Source organism: Myotis daubentonii, chromosome 7, assembly GCF_963259705.1.
Source record: "Myotis daubentonii chromosome 7, mMyoDau2.1, whole genome shotgun sequence".
NCBI classification, from domain to species: Eukaryota; Metazoa; Chordata; class Mammalia; order Chiroptera; family Vespertilionidae; genus Myotis; species Myotis daubentonii.
The window spans coordinates 22199130-22226532 of NC_081846.1; the positions used below are offsets into that span (position 1 = coordinate 22199130).

The 27403-nt window shown below is 40.4% G+C and overlaps 2 protein-coding genes and 1 non-coding gene across 10 annotated transcripts in view; 1 reads left to right on the forward strand and 2 right to left on the reverse strand.

The window, feature by feature from the left end:
* The window catches only part of USP37 (ubiquitin specific peptidase 37), an 81801-nt gene extending 79573 nt beyond the window's left edge, over positions 1-2228 (reverse strand). For 7 of the 8 annotated variants that reach the window (XM_059703128.1, XM_059703131.1, XM_059703126.1 and 4 more), the window contains exon 1: positions 2025-2227. The gene's annotated coding sequence lies outside the window, so the exon portion shown is untranslated. Of the gene's footprint in view, positions 1-2024 lie in introns of all 8 variants that reach the window. The other variant, XM_059703130.1, reaches the window with a different exon arrangement.
* A 146-nt stretch (positions 2229-2374) lies between these two features.
* On the forward strand, positions 2375-27131 carry CNOT9 (CCR4-NOT transcription complex subunit 9). The gene is made up of 8 exons (XM_059703146.1): positions 2375-2772; positions 15026-15205; positions 16560-16675; positions 18530-18639; positions 22437-22546; positions 24379-24477; positions 24677-24768; positions 26324-27131. The coding sequence occupies exons 1-8, from the start codon at positions 2749-2751 to the stop codon at positions 26490-26492; spliced, it is 900 nt and encodes a 299-aa protein (XP_059559129.1). The 5' UTR covers positions 2375-2748; the 3' UTR covers positions 26493-27131.
* On the reverse strand, positions 8342-8476 carry LOC132238978 (small nucleolar RNA SNORA79). Its single transcript, XR_009453940.1, has one exon. It is a non-coding gene; the product is annotated as a small nucleolar RNA SNORA79 (small nucleolar RNA).
* Positions 27132-27403: the final 272 nt, after the last annotated feature.

The following is a 27403-nucleotide window of genomic DNA, read 5'->3' on the forward strand; positions in this document are numbered from 1 at the left end:
TGTTCTTTGTTTGCAGAGTGAATATTCAAATGACAAAAATATCAGTAAGCTGGTGCTTCCAAAAGACATGATGGTTCTTACAGCAAGCTCCAGTTTACTTATTCACTTAACAAATTTTTGAGAAAGAGACATAAAATAATTACTAGCTTATATTCTAATAGGGTCAGACTTTAAATAATCACACAAATAAAGATATAATTAGAAGTTCTGAAAAATGATATAAAATGCAGGGCTTGATGAGAGATTATAATACGGTACCTGACTTAAGACTTGGGAGTCAGGGGTTACAAAGTACCACTTAAGCTGAAAACTGAAGAATGAGTTAAGTGAAGGATGGTCATGCTGGGTCAATCCAGGCAAACAGAACAAAATGTGTAAAAGCCCTGCGATAGAAAATAATTTGGTGTGACTGAGAAATGAAAAGCAGTGTGACTGGAGTTCAGAAAGGGAAGGGAGGATGTGCAAGATGAAGCTAGTAAAGCAGGAAAGAATCAGATTATGAAGAATCTTGTAGACCACTGTAAGGATTTCGAATTTTACCCTAAATGTAATAAACACTTAGTGATGGGCAATCCACTGAAGAGTTTTAAGTGGAGAAATGACATGTTACTGCTGAATGGACAAGTGATGTGCTTTGTTTGGGTTTCAGGAGGACAGTGAAAGCAGCAAGAATGAAAGAAAACAGGGCAACCAGACAGGAAAGTATTGAGTGATTCAACTTATAACAACACTTACAATAACAATGAATGTTTACTGGCTATTGACGGAAGGCCATGTGCATGCTATGGTTACTGCGTTTAATCCTCATAACAATCCAATAAGGTGATGTTTATTCCCATTTTACAGATGAGAAAACAGGGTATCAGTGACATTAAGTCCAGGTGAATGAGGATTGTGGCTTCAACTAGAAAAGTGATACTGAAGATGTACAGAAATAGATTCCGTTATTAAATGCCAAGAATCCCACAGTGCTCCATCCTAGGCCCCTTTCTTTTCTAGCACTGTACGCTCCTCAGGCAATTCCATCCACATCCATAGCTTTACCATCATGGTGGCAGATGACATATATACACTTACTTGTATGTCCAGCCCTGAACTCTCCTCTGAGCACCAACCCAATATATACAACTGTCTACTTGACATCCTCTCTTAGATATCTCCAGGTAGATACTTTTCAGATACTGCCACCCGCCCCAAAAGGGCCTATCCCTAGGCAGAGCCAAATTTTTGAAAGAACTACCACAAAACCAGTACAGGCCAACTTTCCGAAACACAGGATTTTGTCACCGATTATCATTTCCTTTCGTGGACCATGCCCTAAAATATGTAAACTTGCCGAAACCGGTTTGGCTCAGTGGATAGAGCGTCGGCCTGCGGACTGAAAGGTCCCAGGTTCGATTCCGGTCAAGGGCATGTACCTGGGTTGCGGGCACGTCCCCAGTAGGAGATGTGCAGGAGGCAGCTGATCGATGTTTCTCTCTCATCGATGTTTCTGACTCTCTATCTCTCTCCCTTCCTCTCTGTAAAAAATCAATAAAATATATTAAAATATGTAAACTTGACAACGTGATCTGATGTCTAGAGCTGGAGAGCAACCAAATGCATGACAAAAATACAATCCATGCCTTTTTGTTAGAGATGATTAGTAGAGGAAGGTGAAGAATTGTCAAGAGTGAGAGTACCCTGTCCAAGGCCTGACGGATGTGCGGCTACCGCAACCTAAGTTCCCTTTAGAGACAGCAGGCCTCGTTAGGGGTCGAGTGGCGGACGGCGACAGCCCCAGCGAAATGGGGCAGGTTCGGGCTGCGGAGGAAGCGAGTGACAGGACCAGGTCAAAGAAGGAAAGCTTAGGGATAGACCCTAGCGGAGTACGTGTGAGGCCCGGGGAGCTGCGAGGGGCTGGGGGCAGGCTGAGCAGCAGCAGGGCGAACTCCAGAAGAGTGAACGCCGAGTGGGCGGACCGCACGGGGCGAGGGGGGTCTCGGAAAACGGCTCAGTGGAGAAGCTCGCTGGGCCCGTCTTACCTGTGCCTGTGAGTCCGGGGCTCGCTCCGAGTCCGCGCGGAGGGGGAAGAATGGAGGTTAAGGAAGGAAGGGACGCCGAACCCAAACGGAGGTATACAGCTCGCTCCCCCAAGTCAGGGAGAGTGGCTGATGGCGGGAACTGTGACCACACGCAAACACGCAACGCACGCACGCACACTCGACGCGACCGGACAGGGCGCGTGCGCGCAAGCCTGAAAACACCGCCCCTCCACGCCCTCGTTCCGCCCCAGCACCGAGCGGAGTCCGCGGAGGTAGCTCCGCCCCATAGTAGCACGCATGCGCATTTTCACTTCACTCACGTTCGACTTCCCCTCGTTTCGTCTTAGTCGGCCTGGTGGGGCATGCGCACTACTTGTCCTCCCGGGACTTTTTCCCGCCCTTCACTGGCCTCCGGAATAGGGTGGGAGTTCACGCCCCTCTCTCGGGGTACCTCCCAGGGTATGCGGGGACAAGTAGGTGGCAGATGTCCTTAAGGTCCTGAATCTTAAGAGGCAAAGGACATACTTTGCTGAGAGTTAGGAGGTGGGAATAAGTTGTTCAGAGGGGTCAGGGGTGAAAGGTCATAGGTCTGCGAAGGGGCGGAGCGAGCCTAAGGCGGATGGCGGCCGCGGCGGTTCATCATCTTTGGCGGCTTCAGTGCTGAAGTGGGGACGTGGGTCGGGAGCGTTCGGGCGGTGGGCGTAGAGCGGCTGCCACTCCCAACATGCACAGTCTGGCGACGGCTGCGGTAAGTGACTGGGCCGCCCGGCCTAGGCCCAGAACCTCTCTCTCTCTCTAGCCCTGCGTTTCGGCCTCATCCTAGGTCCCTGTGTCGAGCCCGGAGTCCAGCTCCTACTGCCCTCTCCCCCCGAGGCCCCGGCCCCCCTCCTCGCCGCGCCTTGGCCGTGGTGGAGCCCGCCCTCACTTTGCTTGGCGGCCGGCTCTCGTGGCCTCTTGCGTGGCGTTTCGCGTTCTTCTCCGGCCTCGGGGCCTGGTCCCGCGCCCGGAGCGCCGGTCTCGCGGCCGGGACCGGCCATTCATTGCGCTGACCGACAGTTTGGGGTGCCGGTTGCGCGCTGGGCGCCGGTGGGGATGAGGAGAATTCCGTGAGCAACCTGACAGGGCCCGGGGCCCTCGGGACTCCCTGCCTAGGCACAACGCAGCGGGAAGGAAAGGGCTTCTGACCCAAACAACATGCTTTACCGAAGCAACGCTCAGACCCGGGTTCATGGGTGACTTACGGTTCTCTGCGCTTAAAACCTTTTCCCACACATCTCATTTTATCAGTGCAGTTTTTTGACAAAAACGGGGCCTGCAGTTCACCTGTCTGAAGTAATCCTTTGGCTTCCGATTGCAGTAAGATAAAATCCAGACTCCTTGCCATGACATACAAAGCCCTCCCTTGTCTTTACAACCACATTTGCAGTCTCGTTTTATGTCACTTGCTCGGTAGGCTCCACTGGCCGCCGTTGCATCCCTTCTACCCTCCCTCCCAGTGCGCTTTTCCATCGAAGGGGCGCGTTCTGATCTCTGTTCTTGGAACGCCCGTCCTACTCCCATCCCTTATGTGCACACACACACCATGTGGGCTAACGTGGCTCCTCTTCCCTCAGGTCTCTGCCTAAACCTCCCTAGAATTGGCCTTCCCTTACCATTCTTTTTAAAGTAGTTCTGTTAACCCTCGACTTTATTAAAGTACCTTTACAGCATGGATTCCACTTTGTAATTTTTGTATTCATTCCCTTGTTTTGTCGGTCTCCCTCTTGAGGACAGAGACAGGTGTAGTGTGGGCCCTGTGTACATGGTTACCCTTGTTCCTGGCATAAAGTAAGGGCTCAGATACTTTGCTGAATGAGGGAGGTGGCTACCGAGAGCGCTTAGCCATGATGGGAACACAGGACCGTAAGATCTGAGCACGCTCTTCTAAATGCCCATCCCACTTTTTCTGTTTCACCAAGGTGAAGTGATTTAGGAGAGGGTAACATATGGAAACTGCATTATTCGGCAAAATGACAAGTACCAAATAGAGAACCAAAAAAATCACCTTAACTTTAAATATAAAAAGTGAGCTTAAGTGTGATTGGGCTGTAGAAAACTGTCATTTCCAGAGCCAGTGGCATCTCTGCCTCCAGACACCATGTGTCTAAGTGTTTGCAACTATTCAAAGTGGAGAGGTACCTTTTATATGTCTCAATTGGTATTTGCAGTTTCCCAATTTTTTTCTTCTCCCAAATTGCATGTATAATTTAGAAGAAGCAAGTCAAGATGAGGTTGCTGCTGGTAGGGGAGGGGCAAGTTAAATAAGGTTGGCTTGTCTGTCCATCTCTCAAAATCTGATTGTGTCTTCTCCACACTTTGATACCAAGCTGCTCTTTTCCCTGTGCCTCCCCAAACTCTATACCTATTCACTTTTATTTTCATTTGCTCCCTAATGCTTCTTTTGAACAGCCATTAAAGCTGTGTTTCATTACTTAAAATAAGTACTGAATTAATGGTTTTCCAATTAAATTTACAATACCTTGCGTTTTTTTTAAATTTGAACTTTTAGGTACAGTTTCACCTGTTATGCTGTTTAGACCACACAATAGTGCTGACAAGTTCCTTTGTACCACTCATTCACTAGAATATTTGGTTAGTCAGGAGGTGGAAGCATAGAAAAGTTGAGTGGCCTCTTTCCCAATTCTCTATGCCTTCCATTAGACAAGCTGCTTGTTATTCTGATTATTTTGCTCTGGATAAAGGAACAGTAATGGTGTTTGTCACTAGCTACTGTAATACATGCAATAGTGCTTGCAATAATCTAAAGCCACTTGAGAAAATGCTTTGTGCCTAATGATGAAAATTTGCATTTGTGTTAACCTTTATCTCTTTTTAATATAACAGGTAAATCATCACTCAGTTGGGGAGACATTACTATCAAAGGAGAATGTAGTCACATGAATGCAGAATGTCATTCACAAAAGAGAGAATTTGAGATAATTTTGGAAGTATCTTAAATTTTCACTCTTGAGTGGTATTTATTACACTAAAAATGTATGGTGTAGTAGATTTGTCACTTTTTTTTTTTTTTTTAAAGAATGAAATTGGAACCTTATCTTTTTTTTTTAATATATTGTTATTGATTTCAGAGAGAGAGAGAGAGAGAGAGAGAGAGAGAGAGAGAGAAACATCAATGATGAGAGAGAATCATTGATCGACTGCCTCCTGTATGGCCCCTACAGGAGATCGAGCCCACAACCCAGGCATGTGCCCTTGGTTGGAATCGAACCCGGAACTCTTCAGTCCTTAGGCCAATGCTCTATTCACTGAGCCAAACCAGCTAGGGCTAGACTTGTCATTCTTTACAAAATACATCCTAACATCTTCATTATTGCCACCATAGAAAGTAATTTCTGTCTCACATCCTATATATAAAAGCCTAATATGAAAATTGACCGAATGGCTGAACGACTGGTTGCTATGATGTGCACTGACCACCAGGGGGCAGACGCTCAACGCGGGAGCTGCCCCCAGCCCACAGGCCCCAGACCAGCCAAGGCAGGTGCCAGTGGGGACCCCCGGTCGCCCCGCAGATCAGCCCTGTTCGCCAGCCAGGTCTAAGAACCCTACCTGTGCGTAGATTTCGTGCACCGGGCCTCTAGTCTATTAAATAAGGACACACATACCACACAGGATTACCTAAAGATTAAATAAGAATAACAAAGTGTTCAGTGGTTGGCTAGGTTCACTCACTGGTGAAATGACTTGCTCCCAGATTCAACCTTGGGTCTCAATTCCTGCCTCCACAGAGTAACAAATCACTTTGTTATGGACCTCACAGGTTGCTTTAGAATAGTAGAACTACAAACTTCACATACTGTGGGTCTTCTGTAATGAATGTTATGCTAGTGATTTAAAACAGCCAAAGGTAAGCCTTTAGGAGATGCATTGGGTATGCATTTTTTAAAATTTTTCTCACTGATATCCATTGGCAATTCTAACATCCATAAACCTTTTTTTTCCCATCACTTTCCACCTAAGCGGCAACATCATTAGTTACTTTATATCTTTTTGTTGAAGCTGTGCTAGACTCCCAGACACTCTCCCCTTTGTCAGATAAAAAGAACATTGTGCACTCTGAAGGATCTAATTCAAACACTATCTCCTCCCTCCCATGTCTCCTGTTGAAATTTAAGCAGATTGCCTAATTTCTCTTTGCTTATTCACTTCCATTTTTAAAAAGGTATTTTAAAGAACATTCTGGCCCTTATTTTATAAAGATAGGATAATTAAGCTAATTCATTATTTCCCTTTGGCATTATTTAAGAAGTATAGGTTTTTTGAATGTCGTCATTATGTAGACATCCAAAACCACATGTTGAGTCATCTCCAGAATTGGGAAAATACCTGTTTCAGTCCAATTCCATTCTGTTACATATTCATTGGTAGGAAAACCAGCAGTTATTTTGGCCTTTAAACATAAAATTGTATTGATAGGTTTGTCTATTTTCTGTTTAAGAAAGCCATCAATGTCAATTTTTAAATTTAATCATAGGGGCTAAATCATACTTTTATTTATGGGTAAATGAGAGTCTTTTGATTTAGGTTCTAGATATGTTTTTCCTTTTCATATTAGGTGTTAAGATTTTCATAGATAGAAAATCAGCTGTCAGTGTGTTTGTGACACTTGGCGTTAACCATTGGTGACTCACTTTGGTAAATCTCTTGCCTGTGTTAAGCTTTGTTGAAAGAAAGAAAATTATTTGAAATACTTTTTCCTTATACAAATCGTTAAACAGAAAAGAGGAGAGTGATTCCCTCGTAAATGTTGACAATACAAATATTTTTCACACATATATTAAAAGGAAAGAACCACGGACATTAAATGAGTATATAACTAAAGACACAGTTATATCCAATAGATTCTGTTTTTAATCTTAGCAGACATTGTTGAGGAAGATAATAGTCCAAATCAGACTCTCATGACTTTGTTTCCAGATATGTAATTGAACTTACTATTTAGCCAAATCCAACTGTTAGTGAGCTGTATTTACATAATAGAATATTAAAGTTCTATATTGTGTTCTTAAGAAACATTTTCTTCAATTTGGAAGGATATTTGTGATTTCAGTTCTATAAACCAGTTAGGGTTCACTGATTTTAGAGAGAAGTAGACTAATTCTGCCATACACTCACTTTTGAGTATGTTAAACCTCCCTGAAACCATTTCCTGTTAGAATTTTGAGAATAAAGGGAGGTGATCCACAGTGACTGGCTGGCACATAGTATGTTCAATAAATTTACCTCCTATAAATAGTTTCTAGAAAAGGCAGAACTAATTTGTAGCAACAGAAAGCATATCTTTCTGCTTTCTGGTTACCTAGGGCTGAATGTGGTGGGGTTTATTAAAAGGAGTACTAGAAAACTTTGAGGGGTGGTAATTGAAGTGGTCTATGTCTTGATTGTGGTGATGATTACACTGGTGTATAGATTTCTCAAATACTGAAATGTTTTATTGTGTGCAAATTATAACTTAAAAATTATTATTTTTAAAGGGCCACTTAGATTAGGTTCTCACTTATAACTAAACTAAATAATTTCTAAGATTTTATAACTGCCCTAACCGGTTTGGCTCAGTGGCTAGAGCGTCGGCCTGCGGACTGAAAGGTCCCAGGTTCGATTCCGGCCAAGGGCATGTACCTTAGTTGCGGGCATATCCCCAGTAGGAGGTGTGCAAGAGGCAGCTGATCGATGTTTCTCTCCCATCGATGTTTCTAACTCTCTATTCCTCTCCCTTCCTCTCTAAAAAATCAATAACATATATTTTTTAAAAAAAAGATTTTATAACTGACTGAGACTTTGGGAATAATCCTATGTAATAAAAGGCTAATTTGCAAATCAACCGAACTGCAGAATGAGTGGTTGCTATGATGCTCACTGACCACAGGGGGCAGACACTCAATGCAGGAGCTGCTTCCTGGTAGTCAGTGTGCTCCCACAGCGGGAGCGCTGCTCAACCAGAAGCCAGGCTCACGGCTGGTGAGTGCAACGGTGGTGGTGAGAGCCTCTCCCGCCTCCATGGCAGCACTAAGGATGTCCATCAGTCGGGCATCCCCGAGGGCCTCCCACTCCACCCAGTGCACCAGGCCTCTAGTTGAATATGGTTTCCTCATTTTACCAATGATAAAACTGAAGCTTGGAAAAGTAAAGGACACAATTCTAGAAATGGCAAAAAAGTATTTTGAAGACAGTTCTGGCTTCTAGTCCAGTGTGCATTCCACTTTTGTACTTGTGTAGTTACTTGCAAATCAAGGTCTTTTCTATTCTTCTTTTTTTTTAATTGTTTGACTCTGCAAAAATCAGAAGGCACTAATAGACAACCAACCCATCCCATGGTGCTCTGAGTAAAGATAGTCAGCTTAGATATATGATGGACTAAAGTCTATTCTTTAACTTGATAAACAGGTTCTTAATCCTGGGTTAATGGATGGGTTGGGGTGCTATCCATGAGTTCTCTGAAATTATGTGTAAATTTTGTGAAAATCAAATTATGTGCAAAACAATTTGCAGTTAGGTTTTTTTCTAAGGTAAAGATCCATAGATTTCTGTTGATTCAAGAAATGTTCATCTCTGTGTTTGTGGTAGTGTCCTATCATTGTTAATGTGTTTAAGTTAGGTAAGTCATAGATTATTTTGCTTATCTGCTGCTGGACAGTGTGTGCTACTAGGCTGAATTCCATATCAGCCACAGCCTCAGAAATATAATTATTAACTTATAAATTAAAAGATTGTAGCAATGGAATTAGGAATCTTTAGAGGTGATCTTTAAATAGAGAATGGGAAGAGGAGGAAATCTGCCCACCATCATTTACTCATAGTTGTAAAACGAGGATAATAACCACATTGTTGTGATTACTAAGTGAAACTATGTTTTTAAAAAAGTACAATACAATTCCCTCTCTTCCCTCATCCCCCTCTTTCACTTCCCACTCCCTTTTAAGAAGACATCAATTTTCAGATTTTAAAAATTTTGTGAGAGGTATGCCTAAATGATCTTTGGGATTCAGAAAGAGAGTAAGATACATTTTGGGTTTTACTATCAAGATCAAAGAATGAAACTAGATCACTATTTTGCACCATTCACAAAAATTAACTCAAAGTGGATTAAAGATTTAAATGTAAGATCTGAAACAATAAAATACATAGAAGAAAACATAGGCATTAAGCTTTTGGACATCAGTTTTTGTGAATTTGACTAGAAAGGCAAGGGAAGCAAAACAAAAAACTAAAAAGCCTCTGCACAGCAAAGGAACCATGAACAGAACAAAAAGGCAACCCACTGAATGGGAGAAGATATTATTTGCAAATGATATTTATGATAAGGGGTTAATATCCAAAATACATAAAGAACTCATACAACTCAACAACAGAAACAACTGATTTAAAAAATGGGTAGATGGCCCTAGCCATTTTGGCTCAGAGGATAAAGTGTCAGCCCATGGACTGAAGGGTCCTGGGTTCATTTTAGGTTAAGAGCACTTACCTTGGTTGCAGGTTCCCATCCCTGGTCTGGGTGAGTGCAGGAGGCAACCAATCGATGTGTCTCTATGTCTCTCCCTCTCCCTTCTACTCTCTCTGAAAATCAATGGAAAAATATCCTCATAAATAAATAAAAGTAGGTAGATGAACTGAATAGACATTGTTCAAGGAAGCCATACAGAGGGCCAACAGACACATGAAAAGATGTTCAAAATCATTAATATTAGGGAAATGCAAATCAAAACCACAATGGGGTATCACATCGTACCTGTTATAATGCTACTCTTTATTTTTTATTTTGTTAATCCTCACCCAAAGATATTTTTCCATTGATTTTTAGAGAGTGGAAGGGAGGAGGAAGAGACAGAGAGAGAAACATTGATGGTTGCCTCCTGCACACCCCTGGACCGGGGCCAGGGATTAAGTCTGCAACTGAAGTACGATGAACTCAGGACCCTTCAGTCCGAGGGTCAACGGTCTATATCAAATGATTTCACTGACTGCCATTAAAATGATGGTTATTAAGTGCCTTGTAATCTCAACAAGTAGAGAATTTCTCTTAACATCAGTGACACTGTTCATGGTTCTGATTGTTTTCAGATTCTGCTGAACTAATAGCAATAACTTTTTAATTTTAGTTTGAGATTTTTATATATTCCCTATCTCTATTGTCTAGGAAATAGACACAGGAAATAGTTTTTTAGAAAGTCGTCTTTAGATCAGACCTAATCTTTCAGGCAGGTGAGAAGCAGCATTAGCAAAGCAATTAAGAGTCTGTTGCCAGACCACTTGGATTCAAATCCTGGCTTGTCACTTAACTTTTAAGTCAGTGCTCCTCAGGTTTCTCATCTGTAAAATGCAGGTGGTGATTATACATATTTATTTAAGACAGTGCCTGTCAGAGTAAGTATTATATATGTTAGCTCCCTTTATATTTTAAGAAATGATTATATTTATCCCATAACAAATAGGTTGTGGGATTTAAACTAATGCCTCCTATTAAGCTGGAGGCAAAATTCAATAGGAATGATGAAAAGGAGGGTCCCTGCACCAGATATTTCCTGGTATCAAACTGCCTTCACTGCCTTCCCATTGCTAGAATGGTCTACAGAATCCACAGCTCCAAATTAATGTCTGAGATCCCAACCTGACATCCCTAGCTCTCTTAGAACCAAATTCTCAGGGAGGCTGCACCTCCCACGAGTAGTCTCAAAGGTTGGAGTTTTGCTGGTAGTGGGTGGTCATAGCCCTAGGGACCCAAGCAGACAGACACAAGGCATTGGCCTCCCAGAGTGCCAGCACCATTCATCTAATTGGAGTCAAGTCAGCTCTGGAAATATAAATTAATATGTGGGGATAGGGCATGGTGTTCAGAAGCCATAATATGCTGACTGGTGTTGTTCACCTAGGGTGCCCCAGGGTGGATTGGGGTACAGGGGTGCTGGGTATAAGTCACAGGCTGGGTTTAGTTGGGGTCATGGAGTTTATTGACGGTAGTGTCTGGGTGACAGGACTTTGGGGAGAGTTGACCAGAATGAGCAATGACTAATCAGGGTAGATACTATATTGCTAGAGCAGCATCTATGAAGCCCCCTTGAATTACTGGATTATGGGTCATTCAAGAGACTGGGCAGGAAACCCAAAGCTAAAATTTTAGCCCTTGTTTCCACTGAGCTTTTAAGGTGATGTAATACTCTAAGCATATCTTATCTTCTGATGGGAATTGCATTTCCAAAAATAACTTTTTAAGTTGAGGGCCTGTCTATAATAGAATAGAAAGGACAAGTGCTTGGACAATTCTGTTTTTGGTGTAGAGAGGGGAGAAACTACCCTATTCTTTCTACATCATATTGTTATTTTAGGAGCCTTTGTTTCCTTGAGGAGTATCACTGCTGGGAGTCAAAAAACAGCGTTTAACAGATTACTCTAAGGCAACAATTTTCAACTGGTATGCCACAAGAAATTTTAAAACATGCAATACCTGACTATTTAGTCAAGGGCACTAACCTCTTTTCCCTTAGATTGTTAAGTTTAAAAAATGACAACAGCCAACACAATAGTCGTCGGGTGTGAATGAATCAAAATTATACCTTTTTTTTTGTCAGATCAACAAATATATATATATTTTGGTGTGCCACAGAATTTTAGTAATTATTTATGTGTGCAATGAAATGAAAAAGGTTGAAAATCACTGCTCTAAGGCATTTAAGGAAGACTTAAGCTGCATGGTATTGCATTTCATTTAGCAGAACACCTTGTGGTACATTATGTCAGGCAAGTGAAATGATAAACATTAAGCTAAAAACTTACAATCAAGCTTCCATTTATAGAAGGCGATTGTTTAGCTTGGGTAGAGTAAATGTGAATACGCCTCAAAGTTCATCTGAGACTTCAGTCTATTCTTCAACAAAAACAGTTGTCCTTTTTGTTCCTCATCTTTCCATCTGTATGATGGGTGAATCGACATTCTATCACATTAAGGTACAGTGGGAACATGTACCAGTAAATACTATGAGAAGCCATGTAATACCATTCAAGAAAGCATTGGAATATGCACCTTCATACTTGGGTAAATTGAGCAGGTTTATTCCTTTGAGCATAATGATCTAATCTGCAAGTGCAGAGCCCTTCTTTCTAGCTACCCAACTTTTTCTTTGTCATGGTTTGGGAGGAATTAAATGAGAAAATATTGGACATAGGGACAGAAATCAACATAAATTTGATAGGACTTTCAAAACAGCAACAGTTGCCGTAACTGGTTTGGCTCAGTGTATAGAGTGTCGGCCTGCTGACTGAAAGGTCCCAGGTTCGATTCCGGCCAAGGGCATGTACCTGGGTTGCGGGCACATCCCCAGTAGGAGGTGTGCAGGAGGCAGCTGATCGATGTTTCTCTCTCATCGATATTTCTAACTCTCTATCCCTCTCCTTTCCTCTCTGTGAAAAATCAATAATATATCCTATCTAATAAAAGAGAAAATGGTAATTGGCGTACGACGATACCCTTTTCATTGGCTAATCAGGGCTATATGCAAATTAACTGCCAACTATGATTGGCAGTTAACTGCCAACTATGATTGGCAGTTAACTGCCAACTATGATTGACAGTTAACTGCCAACTAAGATTGGCAGTTAACTGCCAACAAGATGGCGGTTAATTTGCATATGTAGGCACAATGCAGGGAGGCGAAAGGGAAAGCAGGAAGAAGCCACCTGCCACTGACAGTGATCGGAAACCCTGGGGCCACCTTTGCCCTGCCCCCCAGCCATGTTCGGAGAATCAGGTGCCTTTGCCGCCCTGGCCAGTGATAGCAGGAAGTAGGGGTGGAGCCAGCGATGGGAGCTGGACACAGTCGAAGCTGGCAGTCCCGGGAGCTAGGGGTCCCTTGCCTGGGCCTAAAGCGGAGCCCACGATCGCTGGGCCGCTGCAGCTGCGGGTCCCCGCTGCCCGGGCCGGACACCTCTGCCAGAGGCCTCAGGCCTGGTCAAGGGGCCGATCCGGTGATTGGTGATCGGAGGGTGATGAGGGTCAACTCCTCTGGCCGAGGCATCAGGCCTGGGTGGGGGGCGGAGCCGGGGATTGGGGGGATATGATGGTCCCCTTGCCCAGGCCTGAAGCCTGGGTCAGAGGCGTCAGGCTTGGGCGGGGGGTGGAGCAAGTGATCAGAGGGAGATGGGGGTCCCCTGCCCAGGCATGATTCCTGGGCCAGAGGCCTCAGGCCTGGGCGGGGGCCAGAGCCAGTGATCGGGGGGATATGGGGGTCCCCTGTCCAAGCCTGACACCTCTGTCAGAGGCGTCAGGCCTGGGCAAGGGGCCGATCAGGCGATCGGAGGGTGATGGGGGTCTACGCCTCTGGCGGAGGCGTCAGGCCTGGGCAAGGGGCCGATCCTGCGATTGGAGGGTGATGGGGGTCAACGCCTGAGGGCTCCCAGTATGTGTGAGGGGGCAGGCTGGGCTGAGGGACACTCCCCCCCACACACACCCAGTGCACGAATTTCGTGCACCGGGCCCCTAGTGTGTGTGTGTGTGTGTGTGTGTGTGTGTGTGTGTGTGTGTGTATATATATATATATATATATATATATATATGTATATATATATATATATATATATATATATATATATAACAGCAACAGTAATCATTTTTCTAGTCTACCATCTTATTTTCCAGATAAGAACAATTAAGGGACTTAACTAGGTCATAAGGCTATTTGACAAGTGTGAAGAATTATAGATATCCTCAATTTGAGGGGAATATTGTGGTTCTTTAGCACAATAATGAAAGCATGTTCTATTAAGTCTTTTATAATTCCTACATGAGTATCTAACATGATTCTCAAAGGGGAGAATCATTAGAAGGAAGAGCTTTTCTAAATTACATCCGTTTTCTTCTTCACAGAAGGGGATGCTGATAAAATAAAATTTTAAAAAAAGAGAGAGAGAAAGGGATGCTGGAATTATTGGAGAAGAACAGCAATAGATGGCATGGGTGTAACTTTTTTCTTTCAAAAACTTATAGCCGGGCCAGTGTGCTCAGTGGTTGAGCGTCGACCCAGGAACCAACAGGTCAGGGCACATGCCCAGGTTGCGGGCTCAATTCCCCATAGAGGGCGTTCAGGAGGCAGCCAATCGATGATGTTTATCTCTCATCAGTATTTCTATCTCTATCCCTCTCCTTTCCTCTTTCTCAAAAAAAAAAATCAATAAAAACAAAAAACTATTATAGGTAACATGATAAAAAAAAGTTTAAACTATGCAAAAGGTTTTATTGTATACAATGAAAAGTAAGTCTCCCATATGGATTCCAAAGTTAGAGGTAACTACTGTTAACAATTTCTTATGTGTTCTTTTAGAAATGTTACATGTAAATATGTAAGAATATATGTGTATGTTAATGGGAGCATATATGCCATTCTGCACTCTTTTTTGTTGTTTTTGGCTTTTTTATTTAGTATCAACAGATACAGAGGTACAGTGTCTCTTTTTTAAAAGACTGCATAGTATCTATAATAATGAAAACATAATATGCTAATTAGACCAGACAGCCGAACGAACTTCAGGATGTCCTTCCAGACGACCTTCTGGACGAAGCCAGGGCTGCAAGGGCCGCTCCTTGCATGAATTTCATGCATCAGGCCTCTAGTTCTGTATAAAAATGTACCCATACATTTTAAACCAATTCCTTAGGGATAGATATTTGTTATTTTAAGTTTTCTGCTTTTAAAACAGTGCAACAGTAAATATCTTGGTATGTCTTCAGTACAGCCCAAGTATATCTATGGGATAAATTCCTAAACATGGAATTATTAAAGTGTATGTGCAATTTAGATTTTACAAATTCAATTAGTTTATATCAAGTGTGTATATTTAGAAAAGCTCTCCAGATATTTATGAAAAGTATATTCACTCTAAAGCACTACTGCAGAGTAAGATTTGGTTTGATTCTAATGAAACTCACTTGTTTACTTTCTTGTTTTCACTTGAAGCCTGTGCCTACTGCACTGGCTCAAGTAGATAGAGAAAAAATCTATCAGTGGATCAATGAGCTGTCCAGTCCTGAGACAAGGGAAAATGCTTTGCTGGAGCTAAGTAAGAAGCGAGAATCTGTTCCTGACCTTGCACCCATGCTGTGGCATTCGTTTGGTACTATTGCAGCACTTTTACAGGTGAGTATATATATACATGAGCTGTAGTTCAGCCCTGTTTATTACACTTGTAACTCTCCCTTTGCCCAAATGATTTTGAAGACATTAGTAGGGTGAGTCTCTAAATGTTGGCATTTGCAAGAATCTTGTAGAAAAGTTTAAGGTGCTTGTTAAAATGCAGATTTTTGGATCCTACCCAAGGTATTTGGTTTATTTAGTCTGAGATTAAAATCTGTATTTTTTTTTAAATATATTTTATTGATTTTTCACAGAGAGGAAGGGAGAGAGATAGAGGGTCAGAAACATCGATGAGAGAGAAACATCGATCAGCCGCCTCCTGCACATTCCCCACTGGCGATGTGCCCGCAACCAAAGTACATGCCCTTGACCGGAATCGAACCTGGGACCTTTCAGTCCGCAGGCTGATGCTCTATCCACTGAGCCAAACCGGTTTCGGCTAAAATCTGTATTTTTAATAAGCACCTCCCCTGCTCTCAGGTGATTCTGATGCAGGTGGTCTAACAACTACACTTTGAGAAACACAGCTTTAGGAATACTACAGGACAGTTCTACATGACAGTGGCGAGAAGGTGGAAAGTCGGGTGTAAAGACTGCAAGGTATATACTGGGGAAAGAAAATGTTAAAGATATGCCGGTTGTAAGATTAAAGGTGGGAACACTTGTACATTAAAGATTAAATAACTGAAATTTGTTTCTGACCAAAATGGTCATTGGTAGAGAATAAATTGATATGCTATAGTCTAGGAATGATAATCCTTTAAAGTACTGTATGAAATACCTAATATTTATGTTAATTTTTCAGATCTGTTAAGTCAGTTCACATTCTGTCCCTATTGCATGTAGCCAAGAATCTAATCTTTCTTATTGGAATATTTTTTATGTAAAAGTTTTACAATTAAAATAAATGAAATTGTATTCAACAAATCATCATCTTTTGAGAGAGAGTACATATATTCACTGCATATACCCATGTTCTTATCTTCCTCTTTTTGCAGTTGCTATCTGACCAAACTCAAGCTCCTTTATGAGTCACTGTGGTTGATTTACTAACATTTTCTGGCCAGGTTCCTCATCACTGTAACTTAAAGCAGGGTGTTGACAAAAAAGGGATTATAAATGTAAGAATTCCACACAAGTGAAAGCTTCAACAGATGCAGGATATAAAGAAAGTGTCAGTGACCACAGCTGCCTCCATAGCTGTCTTCCTAGAGACATGTAGAAATATCAGGTAGTCTCAGTTAAGTATATTTCTGATGAAAGGATAGGAGCATATTTAAGTTCTTTGCTTTAATATCATGGGAATTAATTTTATAACAAGTTATACTTTGTTCATCTGGTGGTTTCCATTTTTTAGGAAATCGTAAATATTTATCCATCTATCAACCCACCCACCTTAACAGCACACCAGTCTAACAGAGTTTGCAATGCTCTGGCATTACTGCAGTGTGTGGCATCACACCCAGAAACCAGGTAAATGCTTTGAATGAGTCTATTTGGGAAGGTTTGTACTGAATGTGATCTTTAACTTTTTCTGAATGATGACAAGGAGGGGCATGCAGTAGGGTGCATGTACGTGGGCATGGATATTCAGGATCCACATTTACTTTTTAATTTTATCCTGAAGAATTTCTGGTATCTTATTCACTAAATTTTAGTGTGATGACAGTTACAGTATTATTTAACATGTTCTTTTATAATTAACTTTTTTTAACCTCTTTTTAGTGTGGTAAACTATACATAAAATTTACCATTTTAACCACTTTTAAGTGTATAGTTCATTAGTATTAAATATACTTATAATGTTCAACCATCACTACCATCCATCTCCATAATTCTTCATCTTTTTTTTTTTAATATATTTTATTGATTTTTTACAGAGAGGAAGGGAGAGAAATAGAGAGTTAGAAACATCGATGATGAGAGAAACATCGATCAGTTGCCTCCTGCACATCTCCCACCGGGGATGCGCCCGCAACCCAGGTACATGCCCTTGACCGGAATCGAACCTGGGACCTTTCAGTCCGCAGGCCGACGCTCTATCCACTGAGCCAAACCGGTTTTGGCAATAATTCTTCATCTTTTAAAGCTAAAACGCTAGCCTGGCTGGTGTGGCTCAGCTGTTGAGGGTCAAGCCATGCATCAATAAGTCACTGGTTCGATTCCCGGTCAGGGCACATGCCTGGGTTGCGGGCTCAATCCCCAGTAGGGGGCATGCAGGAGGCAGCCAATTGATGATTTTCTCTCACCATTGATGTTTCTATCTCCCTCTCCCTGTCTGAAATCAATAAAAATAAATTATAATATTTTTTTTAAAGTTTTGTGTGTTAGCTCTCCTACAAGGTTTAACTATAAATACTGTACAGTAATAGATTGATTCCATATTAGTTGCCTGACATAAGCTGCAAATTAAAATGTTTTTAGAATATTTAGTGTATCTGGAATTTCTCTAATAAAAAGAGAAGAGTATGCATTTAAGCATAGCAAATAAACCTGAAATGGCTGCTTTGTTGTCTTCATTTATAAGGTTTTGTCTGACTATACCTGTGAATATTGTTATTCAGCCATAACTTGGGTGACAGAAGGCATCTAGGAGAATCTCTTGGGCACTTGATTGCATTTTATGGTCTAGTATTTTAAAATCTGCAGTTAGATATTTCTTAAGTACTTGGTACTGATACGAGGGAAAATCATGTATTCTCTTTTTTTTTTTTTTTAAATATATTTTATTGATTTTTTACAGAGAGGAAGGGAGAGAGATAGAGAGCTAGAAACATCGATGAGAGAGAAACATCGATCAGCCGCCTCCTGCACATCTCCTACTGGGGATGTGCCTGCAACCCAGGTACATGCCCTTGACCGGAATCGAACCTGGGACCTTTCAGTCCACAGGCTGACGCTCTATCCACTGAGCCAAACCGGTTTCGGCTCATGTATTCTCTTAACCATTGGCCTAGACTAGGGTTTTTAAATCTTGAACCATTGATGTTTTGAGCTGGATAAGTGTCTGTGGTGGGAGGAGAGGGGATGGGGAGAGAGGGGGCTGTCCTGTGTATTGTAGGATGTTCAGCAGCATCCCTGGCCTCTGTCCACTGGATGCCAACAGCACTACCTCAGTTGTGACAACCAAAAATATCTTCAGACGTTGCCACATGTCCCTGGGGGTGCAAAATCACCCCATTGAGAACCACTGGCCTAATAACAGTCTTTCCTAAAGATACCTCGGTCAGTCAATGTTAAAGACCTTACAGAATTAAGCATCTGAAAATTTGAATGTTTAGAATCCTTAGAAATTAATTCTGGGCTCCTTATGATTATTTCTTACAGGTCAGCATTTCTTGCAGCACACATTCCACTTTTTTTGTACCCCTTTTTACACACTGTCAGCAAAACGCGTCCCTTTGAATATCTTCGGCTAACCAGTCTTGGAGTTATTGGTGAGTCATAAGGGTTGTTCTGCAAGCCTGAAGTCCTGATTTACAATAGTGGTCTTAACTTGAGTGCTTTGTCTGCTGTTTTCTAGTTCACTAATTGTTTTTTTTGTGTGGTTTTTTTTTAATATATTTTATTGATTTTTTACAGAGAGGAAGGGAGAGGGATAGAGAGTTAGAAACATCAATCAGCTGCCTCCTGCACACCCCCTACTGGGGATGTGCCCGCAACCAAAGTACATGCCCTTGACCGGAATCGAACCTGGGACCCTTGAGTCCGCAGGCTGACGCTCTATCCACTGAGCCAAACCAGTTAGGGCTTCACTAATTGTTTTTGTCTTTGAGATTTAGAATGTTTTTTAATGAGTATCGACCATGATGGCTCTTCTCAAGTACCATTCGGGGTGTTAATAAGGCCCAACATATGGGATTAAATTCAGTGTATATGTAGAAACATTTGCTAGAATTTGAAGAGTAAAGTACTTCAGTCAACAAATAAAAAGTATAATTCTAGGAATAAGAATCTGAGTTTGTTGTTTGTCTTTCTCACTTTTAACCTGTTCTCCCTTAACTCGAAGGGTTTACCTTCTATTTCACCTAGCTCAATTTCTGCATGCTCGAGCTAATGCTTCCATATACATTTACTATGGGAAGTGTATCTAAAATACATTTTATTCAAGAAAATAATATAGCTCCTATAATATATAGCTATTTCAGATAGCTATTTCAGATCTCAGCCTCCTGGGTAGTAAAGAACTACTTTTGGGTTTGGGAAATGTAAACACACTCAAAGTTTCTTTCTCAATTACCCTTTCTGTTTTTAGTGTCTTCTTATAGTTTTTGCTTACATACCAATCAAACCATAAGGACATTGATTATTCAAATTTTGTTTTATTAGGTTATTTTTATGTTCAACCTGTGTTCACATGCCTATGTTTATAAACCATAAATCAGGAAGTATAATTTAAAAGTTTGGTATTTCTAAGACATATTTCTGACATTTTATTATGCTTTTAAGGAGTAACTATTACTTCATTTACTCCAGATGAATGTTATTGTTTTTTACATCTTCTGGGTGGCACTCTAATTAGTAACTTTTTTTCCAATATATTCTTTTCTGCTTTAAAGCTATATAAATTGCTATATAAATTTGTCATGTAGAATTTAAGATAACATGATTTCAGCCAAAAGAAAACATTTATATTTTAAATCTGATTTAAATCATCCTATTTCTTTTGTTTTTACTGTTGATGTTGGATGGTATATTTATGAGATGGTAAGATAAAGATAACAGTGGAGGATGAATAAAATACTTGGACAACATTAAGCCAATTGTTCACGGTTGCACATCTTTTCTGAAACTCAGTTTCTCCAAGTCAATTGAAGGTGAACATTTGGACCTAAATTTTTTGCTTATACAGTAAAACCTTGATATAACGGACTAATTTGAGTGAGGTGGTGTCTGTTAAAGCTGAAAGTTTGTTATATAATAAAGTAGGTTTTCCAAATGCGTATGTTAAAAAGTTGACAAATAGTTTACCTGTTTTTACTTATGTAGACATGTTTATGTAATAAGTATGTTTGAGAAGTTTAATTTTACAAAAAATATTTCTAGATGTATAATGGTAATTTTAAATTTATACTGAATTAGTCTAGTAAATGCATGCATTCACCAGTCACTATAAGTAAACAAATGCACATGGCTGGAGCATGGCTTAGCACACATCCACACGAGTTAAAACTGCTGCAGAAAGTCATGTCACACAACAAAGAACCAATTACCAAGCATGATGTATTATGATCACATACTAGTCATTCATTGAACATTGTTTACATGGGGTAACTCTTAGATTTAAATATGTAGACTATAATTGTAGATGTAGTATTTATTTATGTCGGCGAAATTACTATAGTGTTTTTTCTAACATATGGCCTATTCCCTAAAATTTGTCAGAAATAACAGTGAATTGCCCAGCCGGTATCGATCAGTGGTTGAATGTTGACCTATGAACCAGGAGGTCACTGTTTGTTTCCAGTCGGGGCACATGCCCAGGTTGTAGGCTCGATCCCCAGTGAGGGTCATGTAGGAGGCAGCCAATCGATGATTTTCTCTCACCATTGATGTTTCTATGTCTTTCTCTCCCTCTCCCTTCCTCTCTGAAATCAATAAAAACAAAAAGGAAATAAATAACGGTGAATTGCCTTGGCCAGTGTGTAGTTACAGCATTGGCCTGCCCTCCCAAAGGTCTTGGGTTTGATTCTTGGTCAAGAGCACGTACCTGGGTTTCAGGTTTGCTCCCCACCCCCTGTCAGGGTGTATATGGGAAGCAACCAGTCAAAATGTCTCTCTCACATCGATGTTCCTCTCTCTCTCTCTCTCCCTCTTCGCCTCCCTTTCCCCCTCCCACTAGCCCTCTCCCTCTCCCTCTCCCCAGTGGGAAAAATATCCTCTGGTGAGGATTAACAACAACGACAACAAAATAACAGTGAACTAATAACAAAAAGTAACCTGTTAATTTAATTATAAGCAAATTTTGGTTAAAAGCATTTTAAAATTAACAGGATGTTAATTTTCACATATGACATACGTACCGGAAATTTTGTCCATTAAATCCCAAATTCGTTAAATTGAGGTCTGCAAAATCGAGGTTTTATTGTAGTGTAGTTCAAGAGTCATCAGGCAAGTTTGAATATAAATGAAATGATACATAAAAGAAATTAGAAAACACTTGAAACTGAATAAGAATTAAAACATATCAAAATTTGTACAATGCAACTAAAGCAGGGCTTAGAAGGAAATTTGTAGCATTAAATTCTTATACTAGAAAAGGAGAGAGGTCTTTAATTAAGTATCTTAAGCAAGCACTTTAAGAAACAAGAAAAAGGAGCAAGAGAGTAAGATTTTCTCTTTATCAACCTCGTCTTCTTTTCTGAGATGGAAAATGCAAAAGGTAAGAAGTGGAACTCCACAAATAAGTCGGGGTCGGGGAAAAGCTTGAAATTTCAACCGGTAGAAGCTAAAGAGGAACATCATGCTGCTGGTGAACCAAGTATACAAAACTCAGTTGTTTCATGGGTTCTGCTTCCCTGTGTTCAGAATGGAGATAATACCACTGAACTCTGTCAGTCACTTGGTCAATGGTCTTAGTTTAGAGACCAACAGAATAATAGTATTTTAGAAATCATTTGTTTCAACTATTATTTTTAGATAAAGAAACAGGCCTACAAAGGGAAGGTACCATTATCAAACTTAAGTAAACTATTGTAGAACCAGGATTAGAATCTAGGTGTATGTGTGTTTCTTGTTTAGATATCCAAATGTTTGTGCTTTTTGAGGAAAGGGGCAATTAATAATCAGGAAGTAATGTTTATTTATGTGCCTTGTGAAGTAGGATTCAGACTGACACCATCTTTTTGCTATCTGGGAATGTGCTTTAATACTGATGTAGAATTCTCTCTTACCTAAAATAAATGAAGAATAGATGGTAATATTATATGATTGTCTACCAAAAGTGATTAAAAAAATGATTTAGATGGCTACACTGTTGCAAACTCTGTAATGGACCAAACTTGGTTCCTGATCTTTTAGAGCTGACTGATAGCAGTCAGTCTGTGCTTCTCTTCCTCCCCCTTTTTTTTTTAAAAAAAAAAACATGGGTACAGCTGATGTTCTGACATATAAACTACAGTTTGTGTTCTGTGTTATTTCAGTTCCACAACTAGCTTGGATGAACAATACAAAGTTCATTTTAATTGGAAGTCCTAACAACTGAAATACTTTTGTTTGTCCATATTTTCTTTAGGGGCTCTGGTGAAAACAGACGAGCAGGAAGTAATCAATTTTTTATTGACAACAGAAATTATCCCTTTGTGTTTACGCATTATGGAATCTGGAAGTGAACTTTCTAAAACAGTATGTGCTTTAAACTTAATGGATTCTACATTGTGTTGGCTCTTGAGCTACTTCTTTATGGTGTATAGGATAACTATTTTCGAAAGCTATTTGGTGGCAGTATCCACTATAAACATAAGCCTTTTTCATGATCCAGCAGTCCCACTCTTAGGAATATACACAAAAGAAATGAGCTCTCATATACATCAATACATGTACAAGAATGTTTATAGCAGTTTTACGTATAAAGGATAAATTGTATTATAGTCACAAAATAAACGGTATAGTAATTAGCCCTGGCCCATGCACTTAAGATTAGTGCACTTTGTACACTTTACACTTTTATTTTATATGTTTGTATTACTTTGCTATTGATGCCATAACAAATTGCTATAAGCTTGGTGGCTTAAAATAACACGAAATTTATTCTCTTATAGGTCTGGAAGCCAGAAATAATCAATCAGTTTCACCAAGTGAAAGTCAGGGTGTCAGCAGGGCAACGTTCTTTCTGGAAGCTCTAGGGGAGAGTCCCTTTCTTTACCTTTTCCATCTTCAAGAATTGCATGGCTTGACTCATGCACCCTTCCTCCATCTTCAAAGCCAGCAGTGTAGCATGTTAAAATCTCTCTCTGCTTCTATCACACTGCCTTCTCCCCTGTGGTTGAATCTCCCTCTGCCTCCCTCTTGTAACAGCACTGTGATTCCCTGGCCAGTGTGGCTCAGTTGGTTGGGTGTCATCCCATGAACTGAAAGGTTGCCAGTTTGATTCCTGGTCAGGGCACAACACATTGTCCCAGTTGCAGGCTCAATCCCTGGTAAGGGGCAAGCAGGAGGCAGCTGATCTATGGGTTGCTCTCACATCGATGTTTCTTTTTCTCTCCCCCTCTCCCTTAAAAAAAACTACCAGAAACAAACAAACAAACAAACAAAAAAGCACTTGTGATTACATTTAGGACATACCTGGATAATGCAGGATAAGTAATCTCCCCTGCCCTCCCCCAAGATCCTTAATCACATCTATAAAGTTCCTTTTGCCATATTATGTAGCATTCACAGGGTTTGCTGATTAGGACCTGGATATCTTTGGGAGCCATTATGAGCTAACCACAATGTTGTATCCCAGTAAAATTAACTAATTCCCACAGTTGATTCTGATAAGCAGGCAAAGAAGAGAATCATTATAATAACTGACTTGAATTAAACTAGTATTTTTTAAATTCTTTCTATGTAAGAGTTAATGAGCTTAAGTTGGGGGTATTCGAAGGAAGGCTTAAAAATCTTATTTTTTTAAAGATCTTTTAAGAATAGGAAAAGCCTTCATTTGGAAAAGATGAGGCATAGCTGCATCTCTAAAATCATCTTGTCCCATGGAAAACAGAATAGGCTCTGTATTCAAACTAGTTTTGGATCTCAGTTCTGCAACTTAATAGCTTTGTCACTTGGGACCATAACCTGTCAAGTTATTGATTATCAGTTATACCTGATACATAGTAGGTTTTCAGTAACAGAAAGTTTCGACTTTTTTAAGAATCTGGTAATTAATCCAGAATCTATTTTTTTGTGTATGTAAAATGAGAATAACAATGGTACCTACCTCATAGGTATATTGTGAAAATAAAATAAGGCATGTTTTATATCTTTAGGAAAAATTCTGACAGATAGTAACTGTTCAGTATTGTAATAGTTGTTTGTTTTTGTTTTTTTTACTATGTATATCTCATCAAGTAAGATGTATGTAATGCAAGGGTCTCTGCTTCATTTTCTGATTCATGGTTATTTCTGGGAGATTGAATAGACTGTTGGAAGACAAATCTGAGTAATGTTTTGGACTCCTTCATTTTGTTTTACTCCAGGTTGCCACATTCATCCTTCAGAAGATCCTCTTAGATGACACTGGTTTAGCTTATATATGTCAGACATATGAGCGTTTCTCCCATGTTGCCATGATCTTGGTGAGTTCCTTTATCACCCTCTTTGCAACTACTTCTGACCACACAGCTTAGTCCCTTTGCAGTTGATACTGAACAACTTCAGTATTCCAACTAGAAATAACCCTGGAACCTTGTATAATCATTCTTGCGATATCTCATCTTTTGATTATTTTGTGTTTTGTGGTTTTTTTCCTACCCACCCCATTTTGGGGAGAAACAGGGTAAGATGGTCCTGCAGCTATCCAAAGAACCTTCCGCCCGTCTGCTGAAGCATGTAGTAAGATGTTACCTTCGACTCTCAGATAATCCCAGGTAAACATTTACAGAATTTATAGGACTTCAGGGAAATACTCTGGTGAATGGTTGCTTTATCTCATGGCATAGCTTCTATATCTTTAGGGCAGGGAAGGGATATAACTATATTTAGTTTATCTGAGACAGAACTTGATTAATTCCTTTTAAAATCTGAAGTGATAAATTTTTAAAATCCATCAGAATTTTATTTCTCCATTATAACTGTACCCTACTCTAAAATTCCAAAGAGTTCAAATAGTTCCTGGAAACCTTAGAATACATTACTCCTGTGATTTGAGCTTTCAATTGCTACTCTAGGTGGTCAAAAAGATAATATTTTCAAAGATCTTAAGAAAGGAACAGGACTTAGAGGGCTCGTGATGTATTTTCATTTCTCTCCTTGATTCCTGTAAAGTTCTTTAGCTAATTATTTCATCCCCCTATGTTTATAAAATCTTTCAGCCAGAAATCATATATTGTAGGTATAATGCATTTTAGAAATATTTGACCTTTTGCTTTATAAATCCATAATTCATGCTGAAAGCCACTTTCTCAGATTCTGCTAAACCACATAATGGAGTGATTTCTGTGTTCCTAGGAATGGGAATTACTTGATTTAATGTGAACTCTTGCCACTGAGGTTATTCAAGCCCTAACTATTTATTTGACCATTTTGTCCTGCTCCTTAGTGGTTCCTATTTTCACCAAAGTTTGACTATATTTATTTGAAATTCTACTTGTACAGAGCTGTAACTTTGCTTAAAACGAAACTGCCTTATACAGGGGTGGGCAAAAATAGGTTTACAGTTGTGAATATGCAAAATAGTTTATTCTTTGTATTGTTATTTATTTGTATTATTTGTCTTCTTATTGTTATTATTTTGTATCCTGACTTATGATTTATCTTTTAGGTAATGATGTCTAGTAATTTAACCTACTTTTGCCCACCGCTGTAGTTAAACCTTTTTGAGGTTTTCAGATTTGACTTTTTGCTGGTCAACTTTAAAAAAAACATAAAGCATGTAAAAGTTCATCTGATAATTTTGCTACCATAGTTTTGTTTTTATTGCTCATCTCTTACTAAGGATTTTAACTATAAAACTGAAGCAATTTTTGGAAAGAAACAAATTTATATTAATTTAGAATTAAAGTTTATTGTAATACTATGAGTCGGGCCATATTCCTTGTTAGCGTACTGATTTTGGAAATGTTTCATTTATTATAACCCATATATTTCTGGTATGAGCATATTGGCAATATTTACTGTAATAAATCAGAAAGCAGTTTGAATTGAAGTAAACTATTATACCATTTCACTCCATTTTCCTTTGTCATGAAGTTCTATATGGGGGCATCATTGTGAAAATCTGCAGGCTACAGATTCTGAAGATGTCTCTGAGTTTATACCTCATATAAGCTTTAAAGAATGTTAATGGTTTCTAAAAAGTAACTTGACAAAGCCATAGGTTCCAGAATTCTGTATATTTATGTCTAAGTAAGGGGCTCTTCCCTGTCCCTCAAATGTGGCTTTATTTGTTGGTCTCCCTGGTTGGTTTGTTTGTTTCTGATGTAGGGCACGTGAAGCACTCAGGCAGTGCCTCCCTGACCAACTGAAGGACACAACCTTTGCCCAGGTGCTAAAAGATGACACCACCACGAAACGCTGGCTTGCACAGCTGGTGAAGAACCTGCAAGAAGGCCAGGTCACCGATCCCCGGGGTATCCCCCTCCCCCCTCAGTAATCCTCTCCTGTCCCCTCCCACTACTCCCACAAGTTGGGAAGGGAGGGAGAACCTTCGAAGAAAACAGCTCAGGTTTTATTGCCGACTGGGAATAGACAACCTCAATGCTGAACTGCACTGGAGAAAAAGGGCAAGGTACTCCAGCTGAGGTATATGAGCTGCCATCTCAGGCTGCTTTGACGACATGGGCTTCCTCTGCTACTCCCAGAAAATGGGCTCCTGACAGAAGTCTGCCACCACAGCCCCAGGAGGGAGTCAACACCAGCAAATGCTGTATTTGCAGCATGCCCAAGATCCTTCTCCCCCACCTCTACCTAGCCACTGGCAAGGAGAGGAGATGATGGTGATAGCAGCGGAACTCTAGGCATGGGAACGCCTGGGACCAAGCCATGTGGTGTTTGTTTTTTGTTTTCTTTTTTCATTTTGTCTTCCTGGAAGACTCAAGATGTGTCTCTTCATTCCCTCTCTCAGTATTTGTTTACTTTGGTATTTGTTTGTTTTTTTGTTTGTTTAAATCTCAGAGAGAGAGAGGTGTGTTTGTGGACACAAGCTGTAATATTCAGCAAAACTTTGTCAATTGGCAGTGTTTACAATCTGTTAGCTGCATAAGCTCAATAAAAAGTTGGTCTGGGCATAACATCCCCTCCAGCAGGCCAATAGCTGCATGAACTATTGGGAAGAATGGGAGGCAGGGGAAAGAGATAATGCCAAAGGACAGCAGGAACCCAACCACCTATTTCCCTTCCCTTTCCCAGTCTTCTACCCTCAGTTCTGGATGCCACCAGGACCTTAACCTCACTTTTGGCTTCAGCTGCTAACTATATCAAATCTCATTTTCCTCCAATTAAACTTAAAACAGACGTCTTAATTCATCAGGCTGTCCTGGAAGGTTATTATATTGAGGGAGGCAG

Excerpts from the sequence above, each read along its gene's own strand:
- CNOT9 (XM_059703146.1), top strand. The coding sequence starts at position 2,749 with ATGCACAGTCTGGCGACGGCTGCG. Across the intron at positions 18,640-22,436 it reads AACCAGTCTTGGAGTTATTG|GGGCTCTGGTGAAAACAGAC; the intron begins GTGAGTCATAAG and ends TATTTTCTTTAG. Across the intron at positions 24,478-24,676 it reads CCCATGTTGCCATGATCTTG|GGTAAGATGGTCCTGCAGCT; the intron begins GTGAGTTCCTTT and ends GGGGAGAAACAG.